Source organism: Tachysurus fulvidraco, chromosome 25, assembly GCF_022655615.1.
Source record: "Tachysurus fulvidraco isolate hzauxx_2018 chromosome 25, HZAU_PFXX_2.0, whole genome shotgun sequence".
NCBI classification, from domain to species: Eukaryota; Metazoa; Chordata; class Actinopteri; order Siluriformes; family Bagridae; genus Tachysurus; species Tachysurus fulvidraco.
In genome coordinates, this window is record NC_062542.1 from 7,752,352 (window position 1) to 7,771,438 (window position 19,087).

The 19,087-nt window shown below is 34.8% G+C and overlaps 2 protein-coding genes across 7 annotated transcripts in view; one reads left to right on the plus strand and one right to left on the minus strand.

Annotated features, from left to right (window-relative positions):
- LOC113659608 overlaps window positions 1-11,473 on the plus strand; it is a 20,031-nt gene extending 8,558 nt beyond the window's left edge. For all 6 annotated transcript variants that reach the window (XM_047808350.1, XM_047808352.1, XM_047808353.1 and 3 more), the window contains exons 4-9: window positions 4,291-4,403; window positions 7,219-7,308; window positions 7,908-8,028; window positions 8,920-9,053; window positions 9,481-9,683; window positions 9,887-11,473. In XM_047808350.1, coding sequence (XP_047664306.1) covers window positions 4,291-4,403; window positions 7,219-7,308; window positions 7,908-8,028; window positions 8,920-9,053; window positions 9,481-9,683; window positions 9,887-10,931 — 1,706 coding nt within the window. In that variant the 3' untranslated portion in view covers window positions 10,932-11,473. The remainder of the gene's footprint in view (window positions 1-4,290; window positions 4,404-7,218; window positions 7,309-7,907; window positions 8,029-8,919; window positions 9,054-9,480; window positions 9,684-9,886) is intronic.
- Window positions 11,474-13,085: 1,612 nt separating this feature from the next.
- Window positions 13,086-18,841, minus strand: pigm (phosphatidylinositol glycan anchor biosynthesis, class M). Its single transcript, XM_027172514.2, has 5 exons — window positions 18,467-18,841; window positions 17,076-17,602; window positions 15,112-15,370; window positions 14,288-14,389; window positions 13,086-13,384 (listed from the first exon to the last, which is right to left on the minus strand). The coding sequence occupies exons 1-5, from the start codon at window positions 18,629-18,631 to the stop codon at window positions 13,223-13,225; spliced, it is 1,215 nt and encodes a 404-aa protein (XP_027028315.2). The 5' UTR covers window positions 18,632-18,841; the 3' UTR covers window positions 13,086-13,222.
- Between the last annotated feature and the right edge of the window lie 246 nt (window positions 18,842-19,087).

The following is a 19,087-nucleotide window of genomic DNA, read 5'->3' on the forward strand; positions in this document are numbered from 1 at the left end:
TAAACACAAGTGTGCCATACAAGCACATCTGAAATGAATTAGGAGCCTATTTTTAGGCAAAATCTACCATCAAACAGTCTTTGTATATTAATAGTGTTGCCATGAAACACCTTTATGACAGTACCAATTTTTAATAATATCATACAATGACACCTTATGTTATAAATCATGATCTATCAGTTTGAATTGAAGATAAGAAAAACAGCTGATCTTTATTTTACACTGATGACAGCTGTATGATAAATTCTTTTGAGCATAAGATTGACAGTTTCCTTCCGAGCATAACCACATCCCATATATAAAAGGATGTGCACACATTTCACAACAAGGTTAGTGTTTTAGTTTTTTTTTCTTTTCATTTTTCCCCTAAAAAAGTTCTGATTGCTTTCACATAGCAATTCACCATAAGAATCACATTGAAATTAAGATTTGGTTGGAGTTTGAAGGATGAAGGTCATCTCTGTCTGTTGTTTTTCAGTTATTTGAAAAAGTGGAAGAGAGACGAGGCGTCGGAAAAATGCTGCCTTTGTTTCCTTTTTGCTATTTAAATGAAACCTATGAATGTCTGAACTCTATTGGAATTACATTACCGTGGTAACAATAATTGCTACTGGCATGTGAAAAGAAGTTCAATGAATCACTACCACATGTGATCCTGCATCTCACTGACTGCTGATATTTTAGAACTTCTTAAGCTAGTAATTACATATTTCCTTTATTTAGAAATGAACTACATTAATGAGATATTGATGCCAAGTTTTTAAGGTTAGTTACCTATAACAAATCTGTTCAATTCATAAAAGGTTCACAAGTAGATTTGTACACTTACTTATGCTTCTTTCACTATGTTGCATTTACTACGTCAGCTAACACACGCCAATATTGCAATCTGTGAAAAGGCTACCGGTGAAACAAAACAAACAAACAAATAAAAACTGTTAAAAGTGAAGTGGACATTCCACATAGAAGTGGGAGAACTGTTTGTCTGTCAGAGCAGACACACACCATCAGCATTGGGAATGTGAGCCTTTGCCAGTTTTCCAGTGCTTTGTTATGTAGATGCAGGTGGTCATTTCATTCACACATCAAGGCCAGGCTTTATTGTGCTTTGCATAATGTCTCAGGATACAGCTGCATAGACACAGCCAGAAGTCAGACCCTAAGCCTTGCGTTTCATCATAGCATCTACCCGAAAGCCAGAGTATCTGAAAAAGATGAAAGTGCCAGATTGTACACAAAGCCTCACAAAGCCACCATTATGAAAAATATATTCGGTTATCAGTGAATTTTAGAAAAACACTAGAGAAGTCATATCATGTGTTTGTGTGCTACTATTCTTTTTCAACCAGAACAGCAGCAACTATTCATTTGCTTTTACTCATTATTTGGAAACTGATTAGCTTTGCCTAATATTTCTATTATCACTCAAATCATGTATGATATTGTACTGTCAAATATTTATGTTGGATTAATCTTAGATCATTTTACCTTTTGATGTGTCTGTCAGTAGGCGGTACAGGCATAAAGGTTTCATGTTTTCTGTCTGTCTGTCATTCGATGTGCCATGTAATTATATCTCAAGATGTCAGAATACAAAACACAGGGTTTAAATGACCAAATACCACTTAAAAGTGTACATGCCAGTTTATGTCTAGATATCTTTACTTTATATGTGAATTGTGAATTCAGATTTCTCTATATAGAATTTATGGAGTTATAATAATGTAATGCTACATTCTGTATGACTAAGGCATTTTTGTCAGTTAAAGAGTAGGGAAGAGAAACAGTCAGTGAGAGAAAGAAAAAAATACTTTTCTTGTGTGCTAAGAATGTCTTTAGTATGAGTTGGTTAAAAAAAAAAAGAAAGAAAAATGAAAAAAGAAGAAAGAAAAAACACCCACACGCATTCATTAGCAAATGTCAGAGAATTAGTTTGCATGACATTTTTTAATCCTAACCTGTTGGAAACAGCACACATGCTTTGCCAGTAGTCATCAATATTTAACAGCTGTTGTTGTTATGAGCTTTTTGCTCTTTTTTTTTTTACTGTTAATGTGGCTTTACAGGCTTGCACGCAAGGGTTTGGCTGGGTGCCAGTAGTCTGTCAGGGACACCAGGAGATTGACAAGAGGCTTGTTCGCGTGACAACAGCACTTCGGTCAGCCAACTCAAAGCTCTAAAAACTGTGCCTAGCTATGCCTCTGTCTCGCTCTGCTCCAATCTTTCCAACCCTGTTTGAATGAAGGAGGGTTATTTAGCAATTGACTATTCATAAGAAGAGCTGGCTTACAGAAATAAACCTTTTGTCCTCCCCAGAGACACAGTCGTACTCAAACGTTAGAGTGTACATACATCAAAGGGAAAATAATCTGAATGCTAAGTGGCATGTCAAATTTAATAACTGTTTAAAAGTATTTCTCTCATTGCAAATCCAAATACAACACATAGCCTTGTTTGACTCTTCTTAAATATATTAAATGGATTAAAAGAAATTGAAATAATAAGGTAACAATAAATACACTATAAATATGAACACTAAATTAATAATAATAATAATAATAATAATAATAATAATAATAATAATAATAATAATAATAATAATAATAATAATAACCAAGTAGAATGTACAAACTTCCATGTACTTCTAAATATACATATGCATCTCAGTATACATTGATAATGAAAGTGAAACATAACTGAAATAAAATAATGCTGTCCAAAAAGTCCTCCAATACTATCCAAGCAAAATGTAAATAGCATTCTTTATTTACTGTTCAAATGTAGTGTGGCTAAATGTTTCTACTTATTTTTTCTAGGGCACAAACACATACTTCATAGAGATATTAGCAGAAATAGATAAAGATAAACTGATTAGCCATAATATTAAAACCATGTGCCTAACATTTTGTAGGTTTTGCTTGTGCCACCGAAACAGCTTTTTCCTGTTGAGCCACAGACTTCACAAGACTTCTGAAGGTGTTTTATGGTATCTGACACCAAAACTTTAGCAGTAGATCTGTTAAAACCTCTAAGTTTTAAGTGTTAATGCTATAAGTTTTGGGACCTACATGGATTGTGCTTGATTGTCCAGCATTTCCTTCAGATTCTTGATCAGACTGCGAACCAGGGAATTTGGAGGCCACGCTAATTCTTTGAACACATTATCCTGCTGAAAGAGGCCACTGCCATCAGAGAATACTATTGTCATGAAGGACTTGGTCTGCAACAATGGTGGGCGGTTCATGTCAAGTAACATCCTGCTGGGATTCCCAGCAGATTACTGCCCAGGACCTCACACTGGCTCGCACTGTGCATGCTTCTTCTCATAGTGTATCCCGATTCTATCTCTCCCCCAGTTGAGCAATGCACATGCACCTGGCTATCCACATAATATAAGAACAATTAGACCACCTTCTTATGTTACTCCATGGTCTAGATCTGATGCTAATGTGCCCACTGAAGGTGCATTCAGCAGTGGACAGGGGTCAGCATGAGCACTCAGACTGGTCGATGATAACTAGAAACCTTCAAAAAAGTTTAACTGATTAGACCAGAAAGTGCCTTGTAAAAATAAAGCAGAATTTAAAAATCAACCCTGACTTTGAGAAAATGCCATTGTTTCCAATTTACCAGTTGTCAACACCCCAAAATACCTGCTGTTTTGAAGAAGCTATGACCTGTTCATCTGGTCATTGTAATTTGGTCACTCAGATCCTTACTTCAAAATTAAGATGTGACTGTTCACATGCTGCCTAATGTATCCAATGCCTTGGGATATGCCATTTTAACTAGATAAGCAATGTTATTTTCATCTGTCAGTAGTTTTATTATTGGTGTAAAGTTGCTCTGGCTATGTACTTTTTAATTAACTTACATATCACTTTTTAATTTAATTCCCTGGACAAACAGGCAAGCATAACATGGGACTAGGCAAAAACAATGGTGTTTAGGTTTGTCCATTTCCATGATTTGAAGAATAAAACCATGATTATAGTGATTTTTCTTCCTCCAATAATTTGTTTAAAATAATTTCAACAAGATTTACTCATCACATCCTTTTTCCAATCTGCTAAACATGAGCGGTGTCATTTTCAAACTTCATGTAAAAAAAAGGAAATGCTTAAAATAAGTAAGACATTCTCAGACCTACTAGTATTATTCCAACAGTTTACTTTTATGCCATTTGCCAGCCAATTGTCAGAGTAAATAGTAGTATAAGAATTATAGTATACAAAATTAAAGAAATATTTTCTGTATGAATAATTCCTTTGCTCTATATTTCTTCTACAGCCAGTCAAGAGAAGCAGTTGATGAAGCCCCTCAGCCTTCCGTCCATCAATGACATCAGGAAGGAAACTGTGTCAGTTTTGCCTTTTACCTCTGAGAGTGAACTGCTGCTGGAGGTATCTCATGTCCATATTTCTATAAACTAGGTCCTTGTACTTGTTAATCGATAACTTACTTAACTTCCCACATACTCATTACTATCAATACATGTTTATAGTTACAGGCATAGAGAGATGTGGAATTTTAAGATTATTAAGAGGCTAATTTTATAGAAGCATTACATTTTACAGCATTTGGCAGACATCCTTATCCAGAGCAACTTACATTTTTATCTTTTGTGCATATGAGCAGTAAAGGGAGTTGCTCAAGGACCTAAAAGTGAGAGCTTGGTGGCCTTGGGATTTGAACTCACAACCTTCCAGTAATCTAATACCTTAACCATTGAACTACAGACAGTTGAGGCAAACAGTTACATTTTAAGCTCTTATACAGAGCAACTTACATTTATACAACTAAGCAAGTCAATGTTAAGGCCCTTGCTCAAGTGCTCAACAGTTTGGTGGTGCTGGGATTCAAACTCACAACCTGCCAAGAAGTAGTCCAACACGATATGAAATTAGGGACCCTTGGGACAAAAATTCCATGTCCTTGTCAGTAAAAATCTTGTTGACATGTTTTCGTTTACTTTTGGTGGATGGATTGGTTAATCTGATAATTTTCTCAAAAGTAAACATTATATAGTTTAAAATAGTTAACAATGTGGAGGTCATAATTGTTGTGATATATCTTGAGCTCAGTGATGGGAGTCTGTTTTAGTTAGTGTAACTGCTGACATTTTAAAGACTGAATTGCATTTAACATCTGTGTCATCTATTATTAGTTGTTGTGATGGAGGTCTTCAACAATCATTTATCATTATTAGTATTACAAGAAGTCTTGCTGAGATTATAAAAGTGGATCAATAACCAGGGGTCTGTTCTACATACCCCTAGAGAACATAGTCATGCCTTCTTCTATTCATGTTCTTAATTATGATTGGTAAGGTTTGGCTAACCTCTTGTGAACCCAGTGTAAATTGTGAACCCAGTGTTGCACCCAGTGTAAATTAAGGCTCCTTCTATCTCATACAAAGGCCAGCAATATCAGAGACATTTTGCTGCTCACAGATACAGTGAAATTTAGTCCTAAACAGATTTTCTGTTGGCTGTGGTAAAGTTTTGCATCTTCTTGGTGGCCTTCTGGGAGTGAAGAGAAGTCACCACACCCTTTTCCTTGGAGGACTTTGAAATGCATCTGGTGATGCTTTGTTAAAGTCTTACCAACGATGTGAACATTTTTGATCATCAAGAGATGTATTCTATTTTGAATCATAAATCCAAATACAAATAAACAAACAAAGAAACAAACAAAATAAACATGTTATAATAAGAAACAGCTGTAGATGAATAGAAGATAGGGATGGTCTTCTAAACCCTTAAAGTCCAGATTTTTGATTTCCCACAGGACAATCTTACGAATTCTCACTTTTCTAGTACATTAAAAAAAATTCACACTAAAAAATTACTGAACTATACTTTTTTCAACATTAACACAACAGACAGTTACTGAGCTACTACAGAAACGCATACACTGTATGAGATGCACACAATGACATGATGTGTACAGCTAAATAAGATGATCATAACAGACAAAGTTATTAGAATTTGTCTTCATAGTTTCTGGCTTTTCAGCACACTGCTGACCTGCTCTGTCTCATATTAAAGTGGAGGTGACAAGGCTTGGCCCACAGCTCACTTCAACTCACGCGATAATCATCTCACAGTAGAAACAAATGCTGGTAACAGATGATAATACTCAGAGGCCAAGTTTCACTGTCTACTCACTATCTCCTTTACGTGTTTTTTTAAGGACGTATAAACATCCTAAAATATAAGCTGCTTTTGCTTTTACAAGAAGCTCTCGGGCAGTCTCCCTGTGCTTATCATTCATTTATCAAGCTGAACATGAATAGATTTATTTGTAAATCATTCATATGTGTTTACTCGAGAAATTCGATATTCAAAAAAATCCCCTAAATGTGTTTAATGCACTTTTAAATGATTTCTAAAAGATTTGCTCATTTTTAATATGCTTATGTTTCATTTAGCTGCTGCCTAGTATCGAGAGTCTCTTATTAAAAATACAGGTTCATGTTAATTCATTGGACATGGACTAAGGATACCATGATAAATTTAGTAAAAAATTAGTTTTATATTAGTGCCATTAATTAAAGAATATAAAAACTTTTTTTTTTAAAGTGAGTCAACACAAACCCATAAATTAAATTTAGGATTAATAAAATTAATTACCCAATATTAGTAATGTGTTCCTATTAAAGTAGCACTTTGTGAGTGGGTATATTATTATTCTGTATTATTATTTATTAGTCTACTTCCAGTTTCCTTCTTTCACCCTGCACACTGCTCCTCAGGGTACGGTTTTGAGAATCATCCAAAATTGTTGTTGCTGGGTGTTCAGCTGAGTAGAGCTACAGAGATTGTAAGGGTAACTTTGAATAAGATCTAAATAATTTTCATATTCATCAAACCATTTAGTGAACCCTTGTCACAAAGAAGTGTCTCAGTCATGCAGGAAGTCACCTAGTGATCCAGAAAGTGAACACTTCCCATAAGATAAAAATACACAAATAATAGCACAAATCAGCATAGCTATGATGTTTCAACTAGTAAACTTTATTGAAGGTCTTGACATGCACCAGAAGGTATCCAGATGATTCTGATCACTCTTTCAGTTATCTTCAGTTCATAGAACTAGTTGCAAATGCAACTAGCATCATGCTTGGTTATACAACTTTTCAGAACCATATGTGAAACATACAAGTAGTGAACTGGTGTAAAATACTGTATTTATTATTATTATTTTGTTGTTCAGTCCCTAACAGGCTTTGCGCTGGTTATAAGCAGTGATGGAATGGTCTTCTACACTTCCTCTACTATAGTGGACTATCTGGGCTTCCACCAAGTAAGTTTTAGATTATTATCTATGCAACTTTCACTCGGGAATCTGATAATAATATGATAATTAACCTGACAAACTATAAACTCTGATAGAAATTTGATAAATTTGATAAAAATGAAAGAGTATTTATGTTTGGCTAGTGTTTTAGCAAGCTGTCGTTTTTTTATTGTCACATATACATTACATGACAGTGAAATTCTTAATTTGTATATCCCAACTTTGGAAGTTAGGGTCAAAGCACAGGGTCAGTCATGATACAGCATCCTTGTAGCAGAGAGGGTTAAGGGCCTTGCTCAAAGGCTCAACAGTGGCAGCTTGGCTGCAGTGTTGGGGCTCAAACCCTGATTTTCTGATCAAGGATCTAATTAACCACTTCAGCTACCACTGCAAATATTCTTATTATTATTTTATTTTTATTTTTTGTTTTGTATTTTTTTCTGACAACAGGAATTCTATTCAGATTCGATTATCTAGTGCATTTGGAAGTCAACTTTTTTCTTTTCATAAGTCAAACTTATGCTTCCTCTCTCCCAAGTTTTTTTTCTCTCTGTAGTACTATCAGTTTAATCCTTACAATCCTTTTGCCTTTCCTCTATTCATAGACTGATGTGATGCATCAGAACTTCTTTGACTACATTCACATAGATGATAGGCAGGAGTTCAGGCAACAGCTCCACTGGTCCATGAATCCCTCAGTGAACCCTGATCAGGACAGAGGAAATGGTATGCTACATTTAATTACATCAAAATTACCTGGATTAATTTTGTAATGTATTTTTCTAAGTTGTATTTTAAGCATTTACACTGCCCTCCAAAAATATTGGGACAGTAAGGCCAATTTTTATGTCTTTTTGCTATACAAATATACAACCAAAAAACCCCAAAGACAGCAGTCAGTGACATCATTAACAACCTCCAATAGGCCAGAGGTGAAGGCATTGCATTCCACTTTTTCAAATAATATTTTAAGAACAAAATAGTACAGGCCAAACCCGAAGACAAAGCATCACAACGCCAGACTGTAAACCATTAAGAAATTCAGAGATAAGTTCTGCAACCAAGATTAACCTTTACCAAAGTAGAAAGCCAACATGAGGAAAAACAAAGGATGTACTCACAATGGTGATAATGTCATAGTGTGGTCTGGCATGGGTTTCTAAAATTTACTGAGTATGTCAATAGGGTAGCAGCAGAATTAATTCAGATGTTTACAGGAACATATTTGCCTGGCAAATTACACTTCATGCAGGACAGTGACCCAAAACACACTGCTAACACATCAATGGATGTAATCAGGGGAAAGTTTTTAGACTGGTCAAGCCAATCATCAGAGACGTATATGCAGTCAGACATTAAGTGGTATTGACTTCTAGACAAGAATATTACAAAACCAAAGGTGCCATTTTTAACACACTTAAATCTATATATCGGGAAAATCTTTATCTCAAACACAAATGTGTAGAAAAAATGAATATATAAGGAATTGGCCTTACTGTTCCAATAATTTGGGGGACTGTACATCACAAAACTCACTATGTTATACAATTTATATATATAACAGTAGCTGACCCTAAATAATAACTTTTATTATTTTTATTATTGTCTACTTTACAGGTGATGATTTTGTGGTTAGCAGTTTACTTCACTCCCACAATAATGATGGAGTTCCTCCAGAGTTTTCTTCCTTCCTTAACCGGTGTTTCATCTCCAGAGTGCGCTGTCTGCTGGACAATACCTCAGGGTTTCTTGTAAGTTAAATCCGGCTAAGAGAGAGCTTGTTTTTTTCATTTAAATCTAAATTTAGTTTAATATTTAAATAGTTGTGTTTGATGTAATCATGTTGTGAATAGTTTCTCATTTTGAAATAAATAGATTGTTCTCAGAAACACAAGATGACATTGACATATGCATTTATTATATTTATACTCCACTCTACAACTAAATCAGAGAATGTATAAGGTGTAAATTTAAACCTTTCAGAGAATCATTTACTTTAAAAGGATACCACAATTATAAATTAGCCTTCAATATGAAACAGTTTATAATTTATCTGATGATTATGACTGGTTCTTGACTAAGAGGTCTGTCTGAATCGGTTCATTTGAAACAACTCAAAACTGGTGGGTCTGGATGTTCTCTGAAGATAAACACATTTATCTACTTTTTTTTAAAAAGACTATGCAGTTCCAAGGACATCTAAAGTTCTTGTACGGACAGAAGAAGACGACAGCATCTGGCACGATCTTACCGCCGCAGCTAGCTCTGTTTTGTGTGGCCAGGCCTCTGCTCTTGTCCTCAATCACAGAGATGAAGATAAAAAACACAATAATTAAGGGAAAGCACAAAATCACAGGCAACAACATGATTCTAGATCATAGGTATGCCTCACTGTCTTATCTTGAGTTCTTGCATAATTTAGACTACAAAGTCACATTTGTTATTAATTTAGATTTATGATTAATTCATGAAAAAAAATTAATGAATTAATTAATTGCTGGTATACACAGATGTGTTCTTATGAAGCAGTGTGTCTTATAATGTAAGCAAAATCTAAAATCTTTTAATACTTTCTCACCTACAGTGACAGAGAAGAGCACTTGAGAAAGCACTCAGTGATGAACGAAGGCAGAGAAACACTTTTTCTGAATTCTTCCATTCCAGTAGCCACTTTACTTCACCCTACATCAAGGGCGCCATTTTCCAAAGAAAATGTAAAATTCAAGAATGAAGACTACAACAGTAAGGAAGAGCCTTTTAAAAGAGACTGTTTAGTTGGCCAGAAAGCCCCTGATACAACATGGCCTCCCAGAGGTCCTTATGGGCCGTTCTGCAATGGTAATAGCGTCAACATGTTGCTTGGTGGTCGAGTAAGCAAGCACGGTCACAATGGGAAGCCCTACAAAATATCCCCAGTGTACTACAACAGCACGACAGAGCTTTATATTCCAAAGATCTATGGGAGTCTTCCTCCACAAGAAGTGGTGGAAGGTAATTATTTGGACAGCAACAAAAGTGAAAATAGCTGTTATGATGTCCAAAGACAAGTTTATGATGCGCATATGATAGCCGAGTTACCGATCAAGGTAGAGCAAGACTCTGATGCAGAAAACGATCGTGACTATTATGATCAGGCTTGGACGGAACGTGAGCATAATCTCAGCTCTTATGATAGCCTGCAAATGAAAACAGAAGATAGTTACTATGAACAGTATATACCCTGCCAAAAAAACACAGGAAGTAATGGACAACTGTACAGTAACCAGTACTCAAATGCCTTTGGAACAACTGCACCATCTGTAAAGTGTGCCCTTGATAAAGATCCAGAATATCCCCGTTCTGCGAGGCTAGGACACTTACAACCACTCTGCAGTAGTCAAAGTAGTAACTGTATAGACAGCTACAATGCTGGTACTATGGAGCACAAGGGCTTCATAAATCAGGATTACAAACTTGGATATCAGTTCAAAGGACAAGGGCTGCTTCATTCCATCAAGCGTGAGCCTATGGAGTCTCCACCCTGGCATGAAAATGAATATGAACAGATGGGTGGGCAATGGAATATGATGCCAAATTCCATAATGAATCTTGGGCAGCCCAAAGCTAATCCATATGTCTTTATGCAGTAACATAACATGACACTCTGCCATGTAAAGTCTACCTTTGTTATCACTGATAAACCAAAGATCAACGATGCTCGATGAAACCTCTAGCAAACACTTGTGGTTCTTAAAAAAGTCAAATTATACATGATAGATATGCAAGGCATTTATTGTTACAGATCTTTACGTTTCAGGATATGGGAAAGAATTATTTTTTATTAATTAAACATTTGTATTAAATGTGTATTTTATGAACTGTTGTCATGTTTGCTTGTTTTTTGTTCTCATTTTTAACATACTTTTGATAGAATAATTCTAATATTTGCATTAGGTATTAGTAATTGTTGATCCATCAGAATCTTGATATTTGACCTGTATGTACTGTATAATGATAAACTGTTTATTGCACTCTTTTAAATATTGTAGTCATACTATTAAACAAAAACTTTACCAAATGCACTTAAGTTGCACAGTGGCACAGAAGTTAACATTATAAATGTGGGTTTCTGCTATTTCTGTGGTTTCCTAGAATTTTGGATCTGAATGAATAAACATTGTGTAAAAACATATTTTGCATGTTTCTTTGACCTAATGAATATGCACCTTAACACTCCTAAATGCAAAATAGTAATCTGGAAATTGTGAAAAACAATTGTTTATTGAATTTTTTTTTTTTTAGGTAAGAAGAAAATAATGTATTTATTCACAATGTATGTGTACCTGAAAGACAAAAACAACCCAATGGGGAAGCATGATGTAGATTCCTTGAATAGTTCTTAAACTAAGCCAAAATAAGATATCCATATGTACATCGCCCTGGATAAGGGCGCCTGCCAAATGCCATTCATGTAAATTTATACAAGGCTACGCTCACATCCTTGCTCTGAAACTTGCGGCAGCATCACGTCTACCATTGCAGGCTGAATAGCCATACCCAGTACCACTCTGCTCATAGTCTTCCAGTTGCATCACTTCTCATTTACACACTTCTGGCAGCTCTTCACCACTTGCTGCTGAACTCACAATCCATCATCTACAATTCCTATCCAAACATCAGCACTGCCAGCATACAACTTATAGATCCATGTGAATGAGTTTTAAGTAGAAATATTAATCTAAAATTATATTCTGTTACAAGAGCACAAACCAGTTAACAACCTTATTTGTTAGCATGAGACATAGGAACAGTTTCTTCCCTCGGGCAATCCATCTGATGAACACTTAAAACACATCTGATGAACACTTAAAACACATCTGATGAACACTTAACACACATCTGATGAACACTTAACATACACAGAACAAACCCTATTCTTATGTTGTTTACACATACTTATTTATATTTCAATTTGCAGATACATATTTCAATTTGCACATTTTTCCATTGTACATACAACTGTCTTTATTATATATGTGTTCATTTCTTATCATTGCCATTCTGTTTACACTGTGGAGCTCCTGTACAAGAACAAATTCCTCGTATGGGAAAACATTCATTCCTTAATTTTCTAGCGCTTATCCGAACTTCTCGGGTCACAGGGAGCCTGTGCCTATCTCATCTGTGCGTCATCGGGCATCAAGGCAGGATACACCCTGGATGGAGTGCCAACCCATCACAGGGCACACACACTCTCATTCACTCACACTCTCACACACTATGGACAATTTTCCAGAGATGCCAATCAACCTACCATGCATGTCTTTGGACCGGAGGAGGAAACCGGAGTACCCGGAGGAAACCCCGAGGCACAGGGAGAACATGCAACTCCACACACACAAGGCGGAGCTGGGAATCGACCCCCCAACCCTGGAGGTGTGAGGCGAACGTGCTAACCACTAAGTCCCCCGATTTATGATAATCAAGAATTCTGAAATTTTCTCCCCAGAAATTTTCAAAAATTAAATGGAGTAATGTATGGTGCCTTGAATGACTTATTGCCAACTGACTAGGACAAATCCTACAGCCATCCAAATAGTATGTCTTTCCTGAAAAATACACACTCTGCTCTCATTTGTTAAACTGTTAAACATTCACTGCTAAGCTCTATACTTTACACCCTTAATGGAATACAAATACACTTAGTAGACCTAAAAAAATGGAATAAGAAAAAAATAGGAAGTTGGCCTTTGGAGCCTATGTGCTACTAATTTATAGCTGATAAATGAAACTGCAAACGTGACTTCTTAAAAAATACATTTGTTTAATGCCATTTTGATAGACAACAGATGCAGAAATAAGAAAATAAACATATTAAAATGCTTATTCTTAATTTTTTGTTCATTTATTCATTTTCATATTTTATTTCCCAGTGTTTATTTCATTTTCTTTTTTGTTGAACTGTCTTTGGTATGTAATTGTTGATTATCTGGACCATTATGAATGAGTTGATGATGAGGAACAGCAGGCCAGCAAACCATATGTACATAAATGTGTTGCACCCTTCAAACTCCAAGTAGTAAGCTGGTGCCAACCACAAGCCCTATGAAGGGAATATGAAGAAAGAACATGTAAAACTCACCACATTTTTCTGTATACTACCATCAAAATACACTTCTAAAGTAGTTTTCTTAAGACAATGGAAAGCAAACACAATTTGTTTTCAATATTGAGCAATTGTGACTCAACTATGCCTTTCATTTACAGTATCTGAATCCTAGTATCTTGCTCTGAATTCTACTAAAATTGTGACGATCTAAAAACTCTACAAATCTGAAACTTTTTAAAGAATAAAGAAGAAGAAAGATTTTTATTTATTTTTGTTAGTCGCCATGTTTGCATGTATCCAAATAATCAATTTATAATTCAATATCATAAAGGATATTCCAAATGGCATGTCTATCGAATTAAACAAGGTGCAAATCTATTGCATGTGTTTAATAATAAAAGGCTTATGGCATACTTCAAAATCTGTAAAAGAGAAATGATTGAAAACTGCACTCATTAGTGATTCTACAGAGACAATTCTTCCAACACTTCACTCTTTATTATGTCTGCTTCATCTAATAATTAGGAACTGAATTAGACTGCAGTTTGGAGGATATTTAGCTGGAACATAGTAGACTTAAAAGAAGCGACAAATCTGAACACTTAGCTAACATGCTAAATTAATGTTAGCTACATTATACTGATGACAGTATACTTACTCAGCAATACTCATGGCCATACATTTGGTTCAAATTACATGTAAAATGATTGTCTGAATATTTTCAATAGATATTTCCATTAGCTTGCTCTTCAATATCAAACAACCGCTACTAACCAGTAAGGGTTAAAGCTAACACAAGCGGTTTATTTTTTTTTCAGAATAAGACGGAATTCACTACAACTGCTAAACATACTAGCATGCCATTTGATAAAGAAAAAATATAAATATATTTAATACCTGACCAGTAAACCACAACAGCAATAGCCCAATTCCTTGCTTTACTGTGAGTCTCAGGTGTGGCAGGACCAGAGGCAGTAAACACAGATACCACAGAAAATACTGCAACAAAACGTTGTAAAGAAAACCTTCTGTAAACATGCTGATATAAAACAAAGGTAAATCTCTGTTATATAATATTTGGGAGAAATCATTAATTGAAATAAAATCAATGAAATTCTATAATAATAATAATAATAATAATAATAATAATAATAATAATAATAATAATAATAATTTCAGTGAATAATTTTACACTAAAAATATATTTTGTGGGTTTTATTATAGTTAGGCATAGATAAATTGATTGAATATACCGTGGGTTAATGTTTATTTAATGGTAGATATTTGGTATAAGTTTTTGAAAGAAAAAAATTCTATAAAAACGTTAGTTCACTATTTTAGTTTACTTCAAAAATATTTAAACTGATTTGAACTTAATCCAGGGTGAATTCATCCATCTTACATTCAATAATAGTGGTAGCAGAAAAGGCTACAGTTCCTGACCTTTATTTATTTAATAAAGTTTATTTAATGTTGTGGAACCTCCACAAAAACCTTTACTCCCTGTTATTAGTTGTATTATTAACTGTGTAATATGAATATCATGCATTCATCAATGTTTCAATGTATTTTATTACTAAATATTAAAATTTTATACGATTTTTTCTAACATATTTTATGCAATGAAGTTTCAGTTACTTACATTCACCATTTTTTCAGCACATTAAGAATAAAAGAAGAATAAAACATTATGCTATGTAAGTTACAGTTTATCATGTTACCTGTGAGGTGCAGACTTTGTTAAAGCTGACAAAAAGGGCTGTGTTGAGGAAGCAGCAGAGAGGCAAGTCAGCATAGAAGGCCAAAGACGTAAAGAGCAACAGTATAACCTGGGGAAGAAAGGTAACTAGACCCAGAATAAAGCTCCATTCACTCTCCACTGTTAAATAAAACATGTAGAAGTATGGGGAGAAATTATGACGAATGTCCCGCCTTGTTAGATGGTAGAAGTAGGTTTCTTGAAGGAAATCCCAGCCATACCTAAAATTTTTAAGAGAATTTACAGAAATTTAATACTTAGGTTTAACAAAAGACAGGTGATCTATATAGTCTGAATCAAGTTTTGTACAAAAAACAAAAACAAATTTATTGTCACATAAATCTGACCACTAGGGGGTAATATTTATCACATTTAATTGTAGCTAAATATTAATGGACTGAATATTAATAGATCTGACATTTTCTTTTCTCTAACTTTAATTGTCACTACATTTAGCCTACTTAGAACACAGCACTACATGAAAGGCAAGACATGAGGCAAAAATTCCCACAATATAAATTACACATTCCCAGGATGCAAACTGTGAAATCTTTGCACACCATAACTGGAAAACTGACAGAGAGCCAGACCTTCATACTCAACGTCACTGCGCAACCTCACTAAAGTTCTTGTGGGTGAATAGGCAAATCTCTCAAAGATTTTTCAAAATGTAGTAGAAAGTCTTCCCAAAAGATTGGAGGCTGTTACAACAGCAAAGGCAAGTCTGTGTTAATGCCTCTAGATTTAAAACGTAATGTTTAACAACATACATTTGGTTATTTAGTCTATCTAGTTTATTATAGATAACATCTTTTTAGCTAATCACTACACAGGGAGCATCTGAGACAGGAGCCATGATGACATCACTGGACATAAAGTACTGTGCTAAAAGGGTGGCATAAGATTTCTTATCTTTATATTTTTGTCTGTCTTAAATCTGTTCTTAAATCTTTTATATGTCACACACCAAAAACACCAAAAGATGCATTTTTATTTGTGGCAAGACCAATCCGTCAAGACCAATGTGTCAGCTATGTTTTGGTGAAAGATCAGCTTTGCTTTTCTTGATCTACATTTCAGATGAACTGTAACAACAGAACCTTAACAGCAGTGGCTGCACTTTTAGCCAGGTCAACTGTTACTGCTGCACCCCAGAGAGCATACTGTATAGACGTGTGCCAGTTGGAAATAAGATTCTGCAGCATTTAATCCACTGTACTTAGAAATTCTACAGGACTTCCAAGCTTGATGGTTTACAAGTCACATTAAGATCCATGCAGGTGTTTTGTATTGGCACTCACATTTGCCATCCAGCAGGTAGTACAGGAACACTGACTCTGTGTTCTGCAACTGGTGTAAGGAATTGTACTTCTACAATTGGACCAAAGTGACTACTGTATTGTTTATATTTTAGAGTAATGTTTGTTTTAGAACTTGTACATACATGACTCTCTGTTCTCTGGTGGTTCAGTGGTTAAGATCACTGCTGTGGTTCATGTTCGATGTCTGGGCAGGAAACCTAAACAGCCACTGGGGGGTTGCACTCAGTGCTGGTCCCAAGTCGGAATAACATGGGTGAGTTGTTTCAGGAAGAGCATCTAGCGTAAAACCACAGCTATGCGGACCAAAGGTCTACTGTGGTCTTCAGAAAAAGGACTGTATGCTGCACATTTCTTTCTATTATGTGTATTCTGTATATGATATTCAAGAAACAATAGAAAACTGTACTGGTATGACTTTAAGGGTCTATTCCAACTCCTCAATGTATAGACATTTGACAAAATTTAATACTAGAAATTCTGTAGTTCTTAATATTATACTTTAAGGCAAAATGAGCTTAATTCCCAGTTCCTCTAAACTGCCACATATATTGTTGGATAAGTTGGCTATATTCTTTCTTTTTCCCCTTACCTTATTCATACTTACATGCAATAAAATGCCAAGGTCAGTCCAAGAAACACAGCTCCTGCAATAACAGCAAACAGAGCCAGATCCTTACTAAAAAGACTTTGGATAACCCTAAAAATTCCTGTGTAATGCTTCTTCAATTCCTTGTGATTGCATATAAAGAGGCCAATGGGGAGGGCATATATTACTGTATATATTTTCATATGTACAGAGAGACCGAAGAGAAATGCTGCTGTAAAATGTCTATTCAGTTGTAAACACAGGAGAGTTGACAAAACCAAAATAGCCAACAGTGCTTCAGCATTCCCACGTGTTGATACACCAATTGGTAAAGGATTTAGAAGCCAGAGAGCTGAGAAACGACAGGCTGCATCACTGGATAAACCTCGAAGTGTCAATATTTTGTATAAGAGGCAACCAGAGAGCACATCGCAAATCACAAAGAGCAGTTTCCCAAAATGAGAGGTCAAGTAGATGCTAGGTGATAACATCCAGGCCAGGAGCGGTGTATACCTGTAGGTGGACCTGTTGTATGGGGATTCGCCCTATGAAAGCATGAAGAATAGAATCAAAAACTGTTTCAAAGCATTTAATTCCTTAAACATTAGAATACAGTAAACGCAGTGGAAAAACATTTGTACATGTGCTCAAAAACTATGGAAAATATCCAAAAATAAAATGATATTTAGACTTTAATGGAGTGGTTTTATCATTATATCTCACATGTCAAAAATAATACTGTATATAACTTCAATGTACATATTACATATTGTATTTTTTTATACTCCTCATTCTCTACACATAATGTGCCTTACATACTTCTGCACTATTTTATCTATGTGCATCTATATATACCTTACTGTACATCCTGTCTAATATATACACACACACACACACACACATATATATATAAACTTATATATATATATATATATATATATATATATATATATATATATATACGTATATATATATATATATATACATACACACATATATATTTAGTGGACTTGTTTATTCAGCTTGCACTTTTTTAATGCCATGACCTTATAACCATTTACTTGCACTTTTCAACAATGTCCGCATGTCTCGCAGTTCTATAGCTTTTATATTTATTATATTTTACTGTACATATGTTTACATCTATATCTATCTATATATATATATTACATGCTGTACATATGTTTACATCTATACTTATACATTACATGCTGTACATATGCTACATATTTATCTGCACTTGTCTATTTGCACAATTGCTTCTTTGCACTTAGATGCCAAACTGCATTTCTTTGCTGTGTTCCTGTACTATACAATGACAATAAAGGTCTGTCTGTCTGTCTGTCTGTCTGTCTGTCTGTCTGTCTGTCAGTCTGTCAGTCAGTCACATGTCCTAAAGAGGAACTCACCTGCGTTACAAGTCTGGATGCGTCTATAAAGACATGAAAGTCGATGTCAGTGTATTTGACCACCATGGTTTTATCCTGATAAATCCCAAAGGCAACCAAAAATAAACGTATTACAAATGCAACGCTGTGCAAAGTCCCAAAACTCATTAGTTGGAATGAAAACATGTTGCCACCACGTGACAATGTAATCCACTGGCTTTTAGTGTCAATGCCACAAATAAAAGCTGTTCATCTCGCATAAAGGGATCATCTTCAAATAATCGCCCACGTATATTTAGTCATTCAAGTAGAAGTTGAATAAATCCCTAAAGTTAAAAGATACTCCAGAAAAAATGGACAAGTTAACGCGTTTACTTCCTGGTGAAAGTCAATGCATTTTTCTTTTCAAAATAAAAGTCATACTACTACTACTACTACTATTAATAATAATAATAATAATAATAATAATAATAATAATAATAATAATAATAATAATAATAATAATAATAATAATAATAAGGGATGGCGAGCTGATAAAAGAATATTACCCGCATTGTGGTAATTAAAACAAAAAGCAAAATAAAAGTGTGGTACCACGAGGAAAAATTGCAATATTCTATGTAAATAAACAAGTACAATGTT

Excerpts from the sequence above, each read along its gene's own strand:
- pigm (XM_027172514.2), bottom strand. The coding sequence starts at position 18,631 with ATGTTTTCATTCCAACTAATGAGTTTTGGGACTTTGCACAGCGTTGCA. Across the intron at positions 15,371-17,075 it reads ACCTTGGCATTTTATTGCAT|GTATGGCTGGGATTTCCTTC; the intron begins GTAAGTATGAAT and ends TAAAAATTTTAG. Across the intron at positions 13,385-14,287 it reads TGTTGTGGTTTACTGGTCAG|GGCTTGTGGTTGGCACCAGC; the intron begins GTATTAAATATA and ends TTCCCTTCATAG.